Below are 14,896 nucleotides of genomic sequence, written 5' to 3' on the forward strand. Positions count from 1 at the left end.
GGCGCCAGAGCTCCGGGCGCGACTGGCCGGGCGAGCGCGCGCGCTCCGTCCGCGCACGTGTGCTCCCTGCGCCGGGCTCGGGTCCCGCGGCGCGCAGGCTCCAGGCCGGCCCCGCGGGCGGGCGCCTCAGGCCCGGGCCGTTGGCGGCGGCGGCGTAAGTGGCGCGCTCCGTCCAGTCCCCGGGACTGGCGCCCGAGGCCCGCCTTTGTCCGGCTGTCCTTCAGGGAGTCCGCGCGACCGGCTGGCGCAGCCCGCGGGGGTGAGCGGACCTCCGGGAAGGGGGCGGCCGGGTCGGGAGGGGATCTGGGGCGGGGGCCTGCGGAGCGGCTCTGAGGGCGGGGCCCGGAGAGGGGCAGGGTCCGGAGAGGGGCGGGGTCCGAAGAGGGGCGGGCCCGGGGTCGCGCTGCGCCAGGAGGGCGCTGGGGGCGGGGCCTGGGAAGCAGGCGGGGCCTACTCGGGCAGCGGTCCGGCTCGGGGCGGGACCGGAAGGGGGCGAGGCTATATGGGCGGGGCCTCTGGCGTGGGGGCGGAGCCTGCCGCGGGAGGCGTCTCGGCGAGGGACTGGTCCTCGCAGCTGCAGGTCATCTGGAGCCTGGAGCTTGGCCTTCCAGACCGACCTCGGGACAGTCCGGGAGCAGCCAGCGGGGCTCCTTTCTGGCCCCCAGCGCGCGTGTGTGGAACTGACCCCTCCTGCGAACAGTTCTGCCTAGGGTCTGGAGAGGGCAGCCCCACGCTGAGGAAGGGGCTCAGGAGGCACGGTGCGGCCGAGCTCTGCGGCCATGAAGGTCAAAGTCATCCCTGTGCTTGAGGACAACTACATGTACCTGGTCATCGAGGAGCGCACGCGGGAAGCTGTGGCCGTGGACGTGGCCGTGCCCAAACGGGTGAGGGCGGGTTTGAGGCAGCGGGAGCACCGCTGTGTGCCCAGGCACCTTGGGCCGCAGGGAGAGGCTCTGGACAACACTGCTGGGGGCAGACCCTCCCCATGTTTTCTGGTCTCTGGTTATTAGGAGTTTAGGGTTTCTTGGTTTGGGTCTCCTCTGCGGTTAGAGCCGTCTCTGAACTTTTTCACCTGGTGCCTGCTTTGTATGCAGTGGGTGCTCACTAATTGCGAGGTCTCCCCTGCCCCTAGCACCATCCCGTGCCTGGGGCCGCAATGCAGGCAGCCACCTGGGCCCTCTGCATGTCCCTAACTCCCATCCCTTTCAGCTGCTGGAGATCGTGGGCCGGGAGGGGGTATCACTGACCACCGTGCTGACAACCCATCACCACTGGTGAGTGCCATAGGGGCAGGGCTGAGGCAGGTGGGTTCACTCCAACCCAGCCCCAACCCACGTGATTCCACTCTCACCCATCCTCAGGGACCACGCTCGCGGCAACGCGGAATTGGTGAGGCTGCTGCCTGGTCTGGTGGTGTTGGGTGCGGATGAGCGCATCTGTGCACTGACGCGCAGGCTGGCACACGGCGAGGAGCTGCGGGTGAGCACGCGCCCGGGAGGGGCGGGGAGAGAGCCTGGGCCCAACCACCTCACCTGCCCCTCTGCCGCAGTTTGGGGCCATCCACGTGCGCTGCCTCCTGACGCCCGGCCACACCTTGGGCCACATGAGCTACTTCCTGTGGGAAGAGGAGTGTCCGGACCCTCCTGCAGTGTTCTCGGGTACTGGCTGCCCTGTACCCACCTGCCCCACCTCCCCGTGCCCCATTCCACTCTCTCTGACCCACCCAACTCCCCAGGGGATGCACTGTCCATGGCCGGTTGCGGCTCACGCCTGGAGGGCACAGCTCAGCAGATGTACCAGAGCTTGGTGGAGACCCTGGGCACCCTGCCCCCTGAGACAGTGAGCAGCCTGCCCCTTGCCCTCTCATGGGTGTGGGGGCCCGGCTTCCCATATAAGCAGCACGCCCTGAACCTGTCTATGCCAGGGTTCAGGATGATTGCCTTCTTGCCAGCCGTGGCAAGAAGTGGACCGGTGAGGGGGTGGGGAACATCTCTGCCCGTAGCAGTGCTGTGCACCTAAGCACCTCGTCTCTCCAGAAGGTGTTCTGTGGTCACGAGCACACACTGGGCAACCTCGAGTTTGCACAGAAAGTGGAGCCTTACAACGACCACGTGAAGGCCAAGCTGTCATGGGCCAAGGTGTGGCCGCTCCTCCACTCTCAGTGGCAAGGTTGGATGGTGGGGCGGCTGGGCCCAGGACAGCACTGAGTGTGTGTGTGTGTTTGTGGGTGGGGTGTCAGCCATGACTTCTGGCCTGCGTGACCAGGCCTGGCTTGGCTGGGGCGTTCACCCACCCTAGGCTCTGGGTCACCTGCAGTCTGGCCCTCGAGTGCCCACCTTCAGGGCCTAGGCTCAAGCCCCCAGGCTGCGGGTGACAGGGCCAACCTGCCTGGGGCTGCCAGACAAGGTGGTGATCGGGGCCTGTGCTCGTTCCAGCAGAGGGATGAGGACGATGTGCCCACGGTGCCCGCAACCCTGGGCGAGGAACTCCTTTACAACCCCTTCCTGAGGGTGGGGTGAGTACCAGCCAGTGTGCTGGGCCCTCCCGTGTGGGTGAGGGGGCTGGGGGGCACAGGGCAGGGCCTGAGCCCGCGTGTCTTGGGGACCTGTGTCCTCCCCAGGGGCCTCACCGCCCAGCAGGCTGGCACGGGGCCGACTTGTGCTCTGGGTCTTCCCTGCACTTATCTGGACATCAGGTGGCAGGGGGCCGGCCACTGGGCTGTCTCCACCACCACGTCTGGTTTGCCCCGTGGGTCCCCTTGAGCCCCACAGCGCCCCCTCTGCCCGCAGAGAGGAGCCTGTGCGCGAGTTCACGGGGAAGGTGGCACCAGCCGACGTCCTGGATGTGCTCTGCAGGGAGCGAGCGAGCTTTGAGAGGGCGGCTGAGCCGCTGCAGCCACAGCCCCGGGCCCTCCTCGCGCTGCAGTGGGGGCTCCTGAGCACACCCCGGCAGAAGTGAGCTCCACGTGGGCCAGGCCACACAGCCCTCCTCCCTCGACCCACAGGAGGGCCCGGCCGTCCTCAGTCCTGCCCGGTCCCAGAGGGTGGGCCCTCTGGCACTTCTGGGGCTGGACACCCCACACCACTCTGGGCCATAGTGAGACAGGGGTGTTTGCACAAACTGCAGTGGGGTGCACAGGGCTCCTGAACTTCAAATAAAGCTTTGAAAGGCCTTTTTCTTGATGCAGACAGACACTCTTGAAAAGAAGCTGTTTTTACTAGAGGCGAGCTTCTCAGGGACGCAGCTCTGGCAGACACCTGGTCTCGGTGGAGGGGTAGCCCATCCCAGGGGGGGTCACGGGCCGGCTGCCTGTGTCCAGTGTCCTCGGCTGCCTAGTGCGGCAGACCCCCCAGGCTCTGCTGTGACCTCACCAGCCAGGCAGGTCCAGTCTGTCACCACCGCCCTATAGCAGTTTTGGGGGACTCTAGAGATGGAGGGTGAGGAGCCCTCCCACGGGACAAGCTGAGACCCCACACCCAGGGGGAGCCCAGGCCTCTCAGGGCTCAGGACCATGGAGAGGGCCAGTGGCTGGTAGAGCCTCCGGCCCCGCGAGAGGAGTCCAGGTGAGAGTGATTCCGAGTCTCACTGCTGTGAGGGTCCCAGTGTCCCTGCAGCATTTTGGGGTGCCCCTTGGGGTCTCGGGCAACTGCCCTGCTGGAGACCCCCCACCTTCCCCGGAGTCCTGGTGTTGGCAGCAGTGGACCGGCTGGACCCGTGAAGCCTCTACCATCTGATGCTGAGTCCAGAGCCAGCCTTCTCCACCGCACGGTAGCTGGTGTGCAGCAGGCGGCCGGCCCGCTCCGAGCCTGCGCCCTGCAGCCAGTGCTCGTACAGCTCCTGGACCCCGGGCGCGTCCTCCGGTGCCTCGGTCCTCACCAGGCCATACAGCCTCTCCACCTGCTGCAGGAGCTCCTTGCCCGGCATGTCAGGGACCTTGAGCTGTCCCCCCCCATTGAGGCACCCTGTGGCAGAGCGGGGCAAGCGTGGTCAAGGAGGGTGCCAGCCAGCACGCATGGTCCCAGGGGCCCCCTGTCCATAGCTACCTGCCGGGCAGGCCATGACCTCCACGAAGTGGTATGGGCAGCGCCCACGCTTGAGCTTCTGCACCAGGTTCTGGATGTTGCGGAAGCCGTAGGCTGCGGCGAAGTGCAGCAGGACTTGGCCATCCCTCTCCAGAATCACCTCCTGGAGGTCCTTGTTCCTGAGAGCACACACCTGGCTGTCCACACTGCATGCCAGGCTCACTCCCGGTGGGGCGGTGATGGGGGAGGGGAGGAAGCGCCTTCCCACCAGTGGGGCAGGTGGCCCTAGCCTCAGCTTCCTGGTCTGTAGAATGGGAACCCCACCTTCCCAAGGTCAGACGAGCCCCAGCCCACCCTCCCTGGCATGGGGGGCCCACATCAGGACACACTGTGCCAGGAGCTCCGCCCCGCCCCGGTGCTGTGGGTAGGGGACGCCGAGCTCTACCATGAGGAGAACCAGGGCTTGGGAGCGCTGGCCCTGTCACCTGAGCCAGAGCGCAGGGCCCGGCTCTGGCCCTCCCCACTGACCTCAGGGGTCTGTAGGTGACCTCAGTGACATGGATCCCGAAGAGCTCCTGGGCTGCATGCCGGAACACGTGCTCCAGGTAGCCCCCTGAGCCCCCGCCCCGGTGGCTGGTGGGCTCCTGGGCAGAGGCACTGCTGCACCTGGGGAAGAGGCTGGGCCTCAGGTGGTGCTGGGGCCGCTGCCCACCGAGGCCTCTGAGCGAGCTCTGTCTCTCAGGTTTGAGAGCTTTTGCTTTCTAAGTGGAAGATGAGTCATAGAGCCCAAGGCTTCGAGGGTGTGTCGGGAGGAGGCTTGTGCGGCAAAGGACTGTCCCCTCCGTCGTATCACCTGTCCTGGGAGCTCAGACCTGTGTGAAGTCAGGGTCAGCTCTGATGACCATCAGCCAGTTGTCCACAGGCCGCCTTGGGAACTCAAGCATCTTGGACACCGAGATGCACAAGGGGCCGAGGGAGGCCAGGCCAGAGAAGAGGGAGGAGGCCAGTGCCTGTGTCGAGGGCCACGGCCCCTCCTGCCACCCGCCCAGACCCTGGGGACCCCCTGGTGGAGAGCACCCAGTACGGGTGAGCTTACAGCCCCTCCGACATGGCTGGCGGTGACGTACAGACTGTCCAGAGGAGCTGGCTCCAGCTCTGACAGCGAGACCCCTTCTTCTTCCAGCAGCTTGAAGACTTCGCCTGTAGGAGACCACAGCACAGACGCACTTCATTTGAGTCTCAAGAGTAACAGAGACCATTAAAGATGCATGGCTCCCGGTCACAGCGCCGGCTGGCCCGGGGCCCCGCACCTGTGGTGATGACACAGTCCACGTCGCGTGTCTGGTGCTCCTGGCTGAAGAAGTCGGGTCTGGAGGCTTCCAGCTTTTTGTCATAGCAGGGCATTACTGTTGCATGGTAGACCTTGTCAGGGGTCAGACGCTGTGTGCAGGGCGTGGCAGTGAGGCAGCGGCGCAGGGCTGATGGGGGACAGTGTGGGGGGGCGCCACAGCGGGGCTCGCCCTGGGTCCCCGTTACCTGCTGCTGGGCGAAGAAGTCCTTGACCAGGGAGCCCATGACCTGCTGTGGGGACCTCGCCGTGCTGATGTGGGGGAGGACGGTGCTCCCGTGGGTCTTCTCGGCGTAGCAGATCCAGCCTGAGGCCGACTCAGGGCGAGAGCGGGGCAGTGAGGTGACTTCCGGGTGTGGCCCGACTCATGCAAGGGGTTAGGGTCCCACGAAGGAGCCCCCTGCTCTGCTCTTGCCAACACGTGTCTCTAGCATCCCTGTGATCACCCCTTAGGAACTGAAGTGGCTCCAGGTGACCCTCAGGCGGCTCCTGCCGAAGAGCCCCCACCCCCCTCACCATGTCCAGCTACTGGCCACAGGCACACACCTGGGCAGGCGGAAGTCAGCACGGGCAGGGCCTGCTTGGGGTCGGCCTGTCCTCGGAACCGCTGCACGAACTCCCGCTGGCTCTCAAGGAGGCTGAAGTTCCTCGAGAAGGCGGTGTCAAACACGTAGTGTGCACCTGTGAGGGAGCACCCACCTCAGCCCCGGAAGGACAGCTGCGCCCGGGGTGGGCGGGCATCACGGGATGCACCGGTGGTGGACGCCCGGCGCCCTGCCTCTGAGCTTGCGCCTGCAAGCACCAGGCCGCACCCTGCACACGCCAGCACAGCCGCCTGCACTGGGCCTGCACTGGGCCCCCACGCCCTCCCAGCCCTGCCCCCGGCATGCAGGCGCCCACCAGGGGCCCAACTCAGGCCTGACAACCGTGCCCTGGTGGTGATAATTTAAAAACAAAGTAAACAGTGGGTGAACTTCAGGCTCGGGGATGTGCAGCATCTTAATTCAGGGTTTTTTTTTATTAAAAGGCCTGCTCTCAATCATCACAACAGAACTTCAAGCTAAGTCAACCTCCACCAGAGCTTCTGATACACTAAGTCCAGTGATAGCCGGGTGTCACCTCAGCCCCGTGTCTACACAGGAGGTCGCCAAGGTTCAGCACCTACCTATTTTTTTAAAGAATGCTGTTAATTTCCTGGCGGTGTCCGTAGGATTCAGCTGAAACCTCACAGCCAGTGACGCTCTGGACTGGGGCGAGACTGAGATGACAACCAGCTTCTGTTGATCAGGTGCTGCCGTCTGCAAAGCACGGGACCCACGGCTCACTCTGTGTGGTTTACAGCCTGACCCCATCAGGGCGTCAATTTTGCAAACACACAGAACTTGAAGTTTAGGGTTAACACTTCAATGCCAGGAGTCCCCAGGAGACACAGGACAAGTACCACCAGGAGATGAGCTGCCCCGACAATACCAGTGAGGGACACTGGGTGAGTGTGGCATCTGAAGACAGCCCACCGCTCACCTTATTGGCACCTAGAACCTTCCGCAGCTCCTCGTGGCTCTGCTGAGTGATGAGCACAGTCTCTGCTGAGGTGACGCAGCCACTGCATGCCAGGCAGTCGTCCAGTGAGATCTTGGCCTTCTCCAGCTTCTTCATCCCTCCATCCTGGAAGCATGAGAACCCGGTACCCCAAGGGCCCCTCTGCACGAAGACACAGTGCTCTCAGGATGATGGGACCATGGGAGAGCTTCATTCTCTGGCTCACAGCCCTGACAAGCAATGTAGTAGTTGGCTGGCTTTATGTGCCGTAAGTTTTTAGAAATTAAATATTTAGTACAGAAATACATATACATGTTCTAAACTTTCCTAGAGGCACCAAATTCTAACTCTGGTACAAACTTGGCTGGCATATTGTATTAAAGAGCCTTGCTGCCCGCCAGAGGTGGGACATGAACCTTAAATGTGCAAAGATGCAGCCGACTCGTCACTGGTCCCCAGACTGCCTACAGGGACAGGAAAGTGCTCTAGGGACAGGAAAATTGCTCAAGGCCAGGCTCTGAAAGGAGAAGGAAGAGAAAGGTAATGTCGAAGATGAAGGAAGAAAGGACAGAAGAACAGGGAGGAGGAGATGGTAGAAGCTTGTGCCCCTCAACACCTGCACAGAGAAGAGTGGGCAAGGCATGCAAGGGGCAGTTATGACATCAGACTCAGCCAGACAGTTGAGAACTGGGCATTTACACTGGCCTCCAGGCCGATGGCTGGGCAGCTCTGAGCCTCAAATGGTCCCAGCAGAGCCCTCACTTCCTCTGCACACACAGGAGTGGTCTCAGCCAGGGCCGGGAAAGCTTCAGGGGCCCAAAGTGTGACGGAGGGCTGACGAGCCGGGACCCCCCCCAGCCCACTCACGAGGCTCATGTTGCACTGCAGCCGCAGTCTGAGCTCAGGGCACTTTCCCGGCCGGGCCGGCCTCAAGGCCAGCGGGGACTGATGTGTTTCGGCCTTCCCTCCAGGTCAACCCCTGCTGCCCTGGAGCAGGGTCCCCGGCCCCATGAAGAACCCCGCCTGCCGTGCTTGCTGGGCTGGGGCGGGACCCCAGCTGGGCTGCCAGATCGCCTTCCAGGGCTGATTAAACAGTGACTCCTTCCCTGGGATCGCTGGCTCCTGCTGTCTGGCCCCACCACAAGCCATCCTGTGACGCCTCGCCTGCTGGGAGGGATCTCTAGACTGGTACGCCTGGTGGTGCCTGCAGTCCTCGGGACAGCATGGGTGTCCTCGAGAATCCAAATGGCAGACAGTCAGGGTGTCAACTTTAACGCCGTGGGACTACAGTCTTGGCATTGCTCAATTATACAGGAGTAGGTTTCACTATGAACAAGTGTCTGGACTAGAAAATCTTACACAGTTAGAACTCAAGAGACAGAGGGATGCCGGAACTGCCACCTCTGCAAAGAGCCCTCTGCAGTGCACACCTGAGAAAGGGCTGGTGACACGTGGAAAATGCCATGGTCACTGCACCTGTCACTGGACAGGTCAGCTGGGCTGGAACTTACCTGACTGACTTGGAAGTAACTCCCGTCATCTTCGATGTGGATCTTGGCCACGCCGCTACCCGACCTCTTATCCACCTTCATGGGCTTGATGCAGTCCTACCCATAAGAGACCGGAAGGGCGCCTGAGCGCACGGGGGCGGAGGGGCCACAACACCGCCTGGGACGAAAACTCTGCCCTGATTCCGGCCTTCCCGCCGCAGAAGCGGTCTTGGCGCTGTGGCTGCTTACCCTACTCGCGCGCGTTCAGACACTGCCCGCATCGAGGTCGCTGACCTGATGCAGGTGCAGGCGGTGTGGCCACCTTAACCTGTCCGCGGACACCGCCAGTAAACGGCGGGTGGGACACCGCACGGAGAGCCAGTGTTTCATTGGAGGCCGAGGGTCGGCAGAAAAGCTCTGCTCCGCCCAGTTCCTGGAAGAAGGTTCCTTTCTTCCCAATTCCTCTCCACCCGAGAGGAAGTTCGCTGGCCCTCGCGTTCCCAGCGAGCAGCCTCGGAAAGCCTCCGCAGGAGGTCCGTCCCGCCCTTCGCGCCTGGGCGCCCGGCCGGCCCCTCGCGCTCCACCCGGCACGCCTCGGCCGAGCCCTGGTCCCGCGCAGCTGCCGGCAACCGATAAGCGGGGCAGCTGAGGAGGCGGCCGGCCCTCACGTGCGGCTGGCCTGTCCCCTTGGGGACGCGCTCTGCCTCCTCCCCCGGGGGCGACACCTACGCCGACCACCGCGCTGACCGCAGCGGAACGCCCCCCTTGTTCTCGCGGCGGGGTGAAGAGCCGGCCAGGGAAGCTCGGCGGGGCCTCCCGGCCCCGAGCTGGGTCACTCTGGCTGTCGTGGCCGCCCGGAAAGGGGACTCGGAAACCGCGGGCTGTGCGACGCGGCAGGCCCCCTGATCCCGAGCCCCTCTCTCGGGGTGGCGGGGGAGACCGCGGCGGAGAGGACTCCTCGTGCGAAGCAGCGGCCCAGCCCGCCCACCTGAGACGGCGCGATGAAGTCGTCCAAGTCCGTCAGCTGCAGGGCCCCGCTGAAGGGCGACGCCATGGCGCCACACTGCCGCCGGCCCCGGCGCGGACGACGTCGCTAGACGCCGCGAAACGGCGAGGCAGTTCCGCCACACTGCCGGAAAGCGCCGCGTGGCGCATGCGCGGCTGGCCCCGCGGCCGGGTTCCCGGGGGCGCGCGCCCCCTGCTGGCGGGCCGGACCCCCGCATCCCGCGCCGTAGAGGGCCGCCGGGAAGGGGCCGTGCCTCCCTCCGGGCGCCGGGCTCGCTTCCCCCCGCCCGCGTCTCCGCCCCGGGGAGAAGCCGCGGAGGCGCTCTTCTTGGTTCTGGACCCGCCCAAGAGCCTGGAAGGACGCCGGGCTTGCAGAGGCGGCCAGCTCCGGTTGGAGTGAGAGGGGGATGGGAACAACGGTGCGGAGCGGCCCCCCCCGCCCCCCCGCCCCCCCCACAAGGCGGCCGGCCGGTGCAGGGCCCCGCGGCTCTGGGAGGGTGTATGCTCAATTACGTGGTAGTGTCCGACGCCTTTGCGACCCCATGGCTGCTCTGTCCATGGGGTTTCCCAGGCAAGAACACTGGAGTGAGTTGCCAGTTCCTCCTCCATGGGATCTTCCCGACCCGGGGATCGAACCCGCGTCCCCTGAGTTGGCAAGCCCGCCCCCGGTTATTCCGGAGACCAGCCTGAGAAAAGCCCATTTCTCTGTGCAACGTGGAGAGAACGCTGCTGGCTGGATTCAATTTTTGAGCGGTCATATACATTTTTTAAAAAGTCTTTATTATTATTTTTATTTTGCCTGCACTGGGTCTCCTTTCCGGCGCTCGGAGCGTCCCTTTTTGCAGAGCCCCGGCTCTGGAGCGCAGGGGCGCTAGTTGCGGCTTGGGGTTAGCTGCCCCGTGGCATGTGGAATGTTAGTCCCCTACCAGGGATCGAAGTTATGTCCGCTGCATGGGAAGGGGGATTCTCAACCACTGGACCACCAGGGACGTCCCCGTCATATACATTTAATGACCACTTCTTATGGGGGCTTTCCAGAAAACTCCAGTGGTCGAGTCTGGCACATCCTCGGGCCCCACTTGGGCCCAGCCCTGAAGGTGCCCTGGCAGGGTCAGCCCCAGACTATCCCCTGGGCATGATCTCACGTTTTGGGGGCCCATCGTGGCCTCAGCTCTTCTTGGTGTTCTTGTCCTGATATGGGCTCTACCTGCTGACTCCTCTCCTGCCTGTGGATTAAGTGTGGAGTCCAGGGGCCTGAGGCCCACAGGCTGGCGTGACCTCCTCCAGCCCCTGCAGCTGTTCCTTGTGGCTGCCAGGACGGGAGTTCCTTCTCACCATCAAGAGGGGCTTTCTCAAGGAGCTGAACGGTGGGCTTCCAGGCCCCGGCATCCCCTCCATGTCCTGGCAATATCTGACAAAGGTCTGGGGTACAGTGCCTGAAATCTTGACAGTCTCACTATTGTGTGCGTGCTCAGTCGTATCTGATTCTTTGAGACCCCACAGACTGTAGCCCACCTGTAACCCCACTGTAGCCCACAGATGGGCTCCTCTGTCTATGGAATTTTCCAGGCAAGATTTCTGAAGTGGGTTGCCATTTTTTACTCCAGGGAATCTTCCCAACCCAGGGATCAAACCCACGTCTCACACACTGGCAAGTGGATTCCTTGCTGCTAAGCTACCAGGGAAGACCTGTTACATATGTTTCAACACAATTTTAAAATTAATAATGTATTATGTTAAAAACCATTGAATCACACACTACAAAAGGGTGAATTGTGTGGTATGTGTATTTATATGTCTTGAAAACTATTTTAAAAAATGGAGCTGGAGGCTGCCGCTCAAGCTGGCTGCCCCAAGAGGCCCCCAGAGGCCCATGCAGTAAGCAGGTCTGCCCCTGTAGGAGGGCCTGGGGGACTGCCAGGGCCAGCTTCTGGTTAAAAAGGCTGAACAGGGGTTTCTGACCTCTCTCTCTCTGACACACACATACACAACGATAAGCGTGAGTCTTCCTCCTGCCTGCTCTGAGTAGAGCCAAGAGCGGGGACTTTTCAGCCCCTCAGGGTATTTTTATTAACTCACAGCCATGTCCCTAGAGCCCCTAGGCTCTTGTGCCAACAATACACCTCGCCTCCGGTGTGTGTGCTCTCACGTTTTGCAAATTATTTCATCATCATCATTATCGAGTGTTCACCTTGCGCTTCCCATGTGCAATGCCAGTGTTTACACACGTGGGGGACCGCGAGGGCCAGATGAGGACACAGGGAGGGGCTGAGGCTCTTGAGGCCGGGCTGGTAGGTCTGAGCACCTTCTCTGACGCTCTGGCCATGTGGGCACCCCTGTCCCTGAACCCGAGCGGGTGCAGAGCTCGTCCTCTGCTCTGGCCATGCCCACAGGGCCTGCTTTGTCCAAAACTGACCATCGAGCGTCTGGTGGTTGGACAGGAGCAGGTGGGGTTTCTACCAAGGCATGTGGATCTACTGAGCCCTCCTGCCCGTGGACTCAGTCTCACCCTGTGAAGAGTCAGAACTGTGCGGCTGCGGGGACAAAACCACAGCTGGGAGGCTTAAAACCACAGAAGAATTTTCTCTTGTGGTCTGGGGGCCCGAAGTTTGAAATCAATGTGTTGGCAGGCCTGGGTCCCCCTAACGGCTCCAGGGGGACCCGTCCCACCTCCTCCAGCCTCTGGGGCTCCAGGCCTCCCTGGGCATGGGCTGCGTCTCTCCAGCCTCTGTCCCCATTGTCACATGGCTCCTGTGTCTCCCCCCTTCTCTGATCCTGTAAGGATCCCTGGGTTCAGGGCCCTAATCCAGGATGAGCTCCTCTCGAGAGCCTTGACTTAATTATGTCTGCAAAGGCTCTTTTTCCAAATAAGGCCCTGTCCACAGGTTCTGCTGGAAAGCACCATTCAGTCCACCACAGGCCATGTGTACATGTTTTCATGAGAATCAGGGGGTTCAGCAGAGGGCCGCATGATGGGGTGTGGCTCTCCTGGCTGTAGCCCCCTCCTCTAGGGGCCGGCAGACACGCAGGGGACACAGGCAGGCAGAGGGGACACAGGCCCTGGCACCGAGGACTGCCGCCCTGGGCTGGGCCAGCACCTGTCTTCTCCAGGCAGACAGTCTGTGTGCAGTGAAAATAAAATGACCCTGGTGGGGACAAGTAAAAGGTAGTTTGTCTTTCCCAAAATAAATTAAAAGTTTTTCTAAACATGTGATTTTGAAACATGTTCTCTATGTTATGGTGTTGTGGGTCAACGCCCCCCAAGAAGCTGGACAGAAGTGGGGTTCCATGTGGCCGCGGTGTAGGGGCAGGGATATGCCTCAAGGGTGCAGCCCTTACAGTCAAGGTCTCTGTGGTCCACGGGACCCACCCAGATGCCCCCGTGGGGGTTGGACTGGGGGGGGGTGACTCGGGCCAGGGTAGGGGCTTCCTGCTGCTGCCTCAACTCGGCAGGGCCACCTGCCGAAAGGTGCTCCATATTAAGCTTGGGGGCCGGGAGCCACCAGATGAGAGGAATGGGGAGACCACGGGGCTGCAGGCCTTGCCCACGTGGCTTCAGGGCCTGGTGTCCCAGGGGCTTGCCCCAGGCAACCGCCCAGGTGCCAGGCCAGCCTCGTACCCAGCCACGGGGTTCTTGCCTTCCAAGCCCTCCTCTTCCTTTTCATAGTCCGGGGACTGTGCTGCTTGTTAGTATGGCGCCCCGCTAGGGTCTCTTACAAGGTGAGGGGCTTCACCCCCGGGGGCTCTGGGCAGGTCAGCTTGGTCTCTGTTGGTCCCAACTGCTCCCCCAGCCCTGACTCGGTGGGCGTGGGGGCGGGGCCTCCAGGTGGGTCCCTGTAGACCCTCCCACTGCCCTCCGAGTGGCTCTAGGCTCTGAGCGCCGGGTGTGGGGGGCCCACGTGGGGGGGGGGGTCCCTGTGCCTCTCAGTCTAGAACCCCAGAGAGGAGTCGAACTTCGTAGGGAACGTGGCCTGAGGCGTCCCCATCCAAGCCCCCCCCGGCTCTGCGAGGCGAGACCTGCAGCCCCAGGCTGCACGGGGCTTTATTAGTGGAAGGGAATCACTGTGGGCCAAGAGTACATCATTAGCGGCATCATCAAGGCCATGCGCCTTCCCGCCGGGGCCGACCCAGCTTGTCAACAGGTGTGATCCCAGCAACGGCCCTGGGGGGCCCGGCGCCTGCAGCAATTAGCGCCTAATGAGGGGCCTGTGTGACCCACTCTGTAGGCAGGGCCAGGGCTGGAGAGGAGACGGCTCCAGGAGAGCCCGGCAGCCGGGGGCCTGCAGGAAGCAGCAGAAAGAGTTGGTCCCAGAGGGGCCCTCGCTGTGCGGCGGTGACACTCCAGACCTCGGGAGGGCCCGCACACCATCCACGCGCGGGCGGCTGAGGGGGGAGCCCCCCCACTGGCTGCGGGGCACTGGGCACGGGGCCCACCTCTGTCGTGGAGCATCGGGGCTGCGGGCCTGCAAAGGATGGTGGCCAGGCACCTGGTCTGTGCTCGCTGAGGGCGAGCGCTGGTCACACAGCTGGTCTGAGGGGGTCGGACCCTCCAGGGCGTCCGCTAGACCGTTGTCTCGGCCTGCACTGAGGGCGGGTTTGCAGCTGGTTGGTGGTGCTGCTGCCCTGGCTGCCTTGTTAGAGTGTCAAGGCCAGCCCACTCTTTGGTGCCCCTGCACCCACACTTTGTATTCAGCCCACAGGTCATCGGGGGGGCACCTGGAGCCTCCGAGGTAGTGTGTGCCTGGCAGTAGGGCTGCGAGGCTTCTGGGTGGGGTGGGGGTCTCCACCCAGGCTGCACTCCCTGAAGTGCCCACAGCCTGCAGAGCCGCAGGCTCAACCGCAGGTCTTGGGGGCTTGGTTTCTGGAGAGGCAGCCCCTGCAAGTGTCGTGGGACCAGTGGCCCCCTTGGTCCCTGTCGTCGGGCCTCCAGCCCCCCGGCATCCCCCTTGTCCCCCCGGCACCCCTCCCCTTGGCCCTCCCAGCAGGACTCTGGGCGGGGGTGTGGGGGGTCCATAGGCTGGCTCCACCAGCCTGGCCCCAAGAACATGACAGTCAGAGATGAGCTGGGTTGCCCACCCAGACTGCCCAGGACCAAGGTTCACAAGCATGTCCCCCTCTGGTGTGCTGGCAGCCAGGAGCACCAGGTGAGCCTCAGGGGCATCATCCCTGTGCCCCGCTGCCAGCCTGACCCCTCCTGCCGGCCTGACCCTCCTGACTTCCATCCATCCACCCCTCCACCCCCCGCCTGCCTGGTGTGGGACGAGCCCCAGCCTGAGGGCAGAGTGGGAGGGGCTGGGCGTGCCACCCCTGGGTGCCCAGGACACCCGCCGTGCCAAGACCAGGGGCCAGTCCCGAGACCCACCCGCAGAGTTCCAGGAAGAGCTGGTCCAAGGCCTGGTCCTTGTCCAGCTTCCGGGTAATGATGGCGCCTTAGGCCCCGGGGCTGGTGGCCAGCTGGGCCAGCACAAGTGTGCCCAGGCTGCAGGCCGGGG

General features: G+C 63.3%; 2 protein-coding genes across 13 annotated transcripts; one reads left to right on the forward strand and one right to left on the reverse strand.

Moving 5' to 3' along the window:
• The first annotated feature begins 75 nt into the window (after positions 1 to 75).
• HAGHL (hydroxyacylglutathione hydrolase like) lies at positions 76 to 3,172 on the forward strand. 8 transcript variants are annotated; one of them, XM_043455567.1, is made up of 9 exons: positions 76 to 259; positions 701 to 884; positions 1,210 to 1,274; positions 1,362 to 1,479; positions 1,550 to 1,658; positions 1,736 to 1,839; positions 2,037 to 2,138; positions 2,439 to 2,515; positions 2,856 to 3,172. In XM_043455567.1, exons 2-9 carry the CDS (start codon positions 780 to 782, stop codon positions 2,956 to 2,958), a joined length of 783 nt encoding a protein of 260 aa, XP_043311502.1. In that variant the 5' UTR covers positions 76 to 259; positions 701 to 779; the 3' UTR covers positions 2,959 to 3,172. The 8 variants fall into 8 exon arrangements, with proteins under 8 accessions (XP_043311502.1, XP_043311504.1, XP_043311501.1 ...); XM_043455566.1 differs by having other exon boundaries at positions 79 to 259; positions 2,436 to 2,515; XM_043455564.1 differs by having other exon boundaries at positions 81 to 259; positions 2,040 to 2,138; positions 2,790 to 3,172.
• Positions 3,173 to 3,197: 25 nt separating this feature from the next.
• CIAO3 (cytosolic iron-sulfur assembly component 3) lies at positions 3,198 to 9,811 on the reverse strand. Of its 5 annotated transcripts, none has more exons than XM_043455541.1 (11): positions 9,388 to 9,811; positions 8,421 to 8,516; positions 6,892 to 7,035; positions 6,536 to 6,668; positions 5,917 to 6,051; positions 5,559 to 5,677; positions 5,333 to 5,462; positions 5,150 to 5,222; positions 4,551 to 4,688; positions 4,044 to 4,201; positions 3,198 to 3,962 (listed from the first exon to the last, which is right to left on the reverse strand). In XM_043455541.1, the coding sequence occupies exons 1-11, from the start codon at positions 9,451 to 9,453 to the stop codon at positions 3,724 to 3,726; spliced, it is 1,431 nt and encodes a 476-aa protein (XP_043311476.1). In that variant the 5' UTR covers positions 9,454 to 9,811; the 3' UTR covers positions 3,198 to 3,723. The 5 variants fall into 5 exon arrangements, with proteins under 5 accessions (XP_043311476.1, XP_043311475.1, XP_043311474.1 ...); XM_043455540.1 differs by having other exon boundaries at positions 5,333 to 5,444; positions 6,892 to 7,071; positions 9,388 to 9,542; XM_043455539.1 differs by having other exon boundaries at positions 6,892 to 7,071; positions 9,388 to 9,542.
• Between the last annotated feature and the right edge of the window lie 5,085 nt (positions 9,812 to 14,896).

Source organism: Cervus canadensis, chromosome 32 (genome assembly GCF_019320065.1).
Source record: "Cervus canadensis isolate Bull #8, Minnesota chromosome 32, ASM1932006v1, whole genome shotgun sequence".
Lineage (NCBI taxonomy): Eukaryota > Metazoa > Chordata > Mammalia > Artiodactyla > Cervidae > Cervus > Cervus canadensis.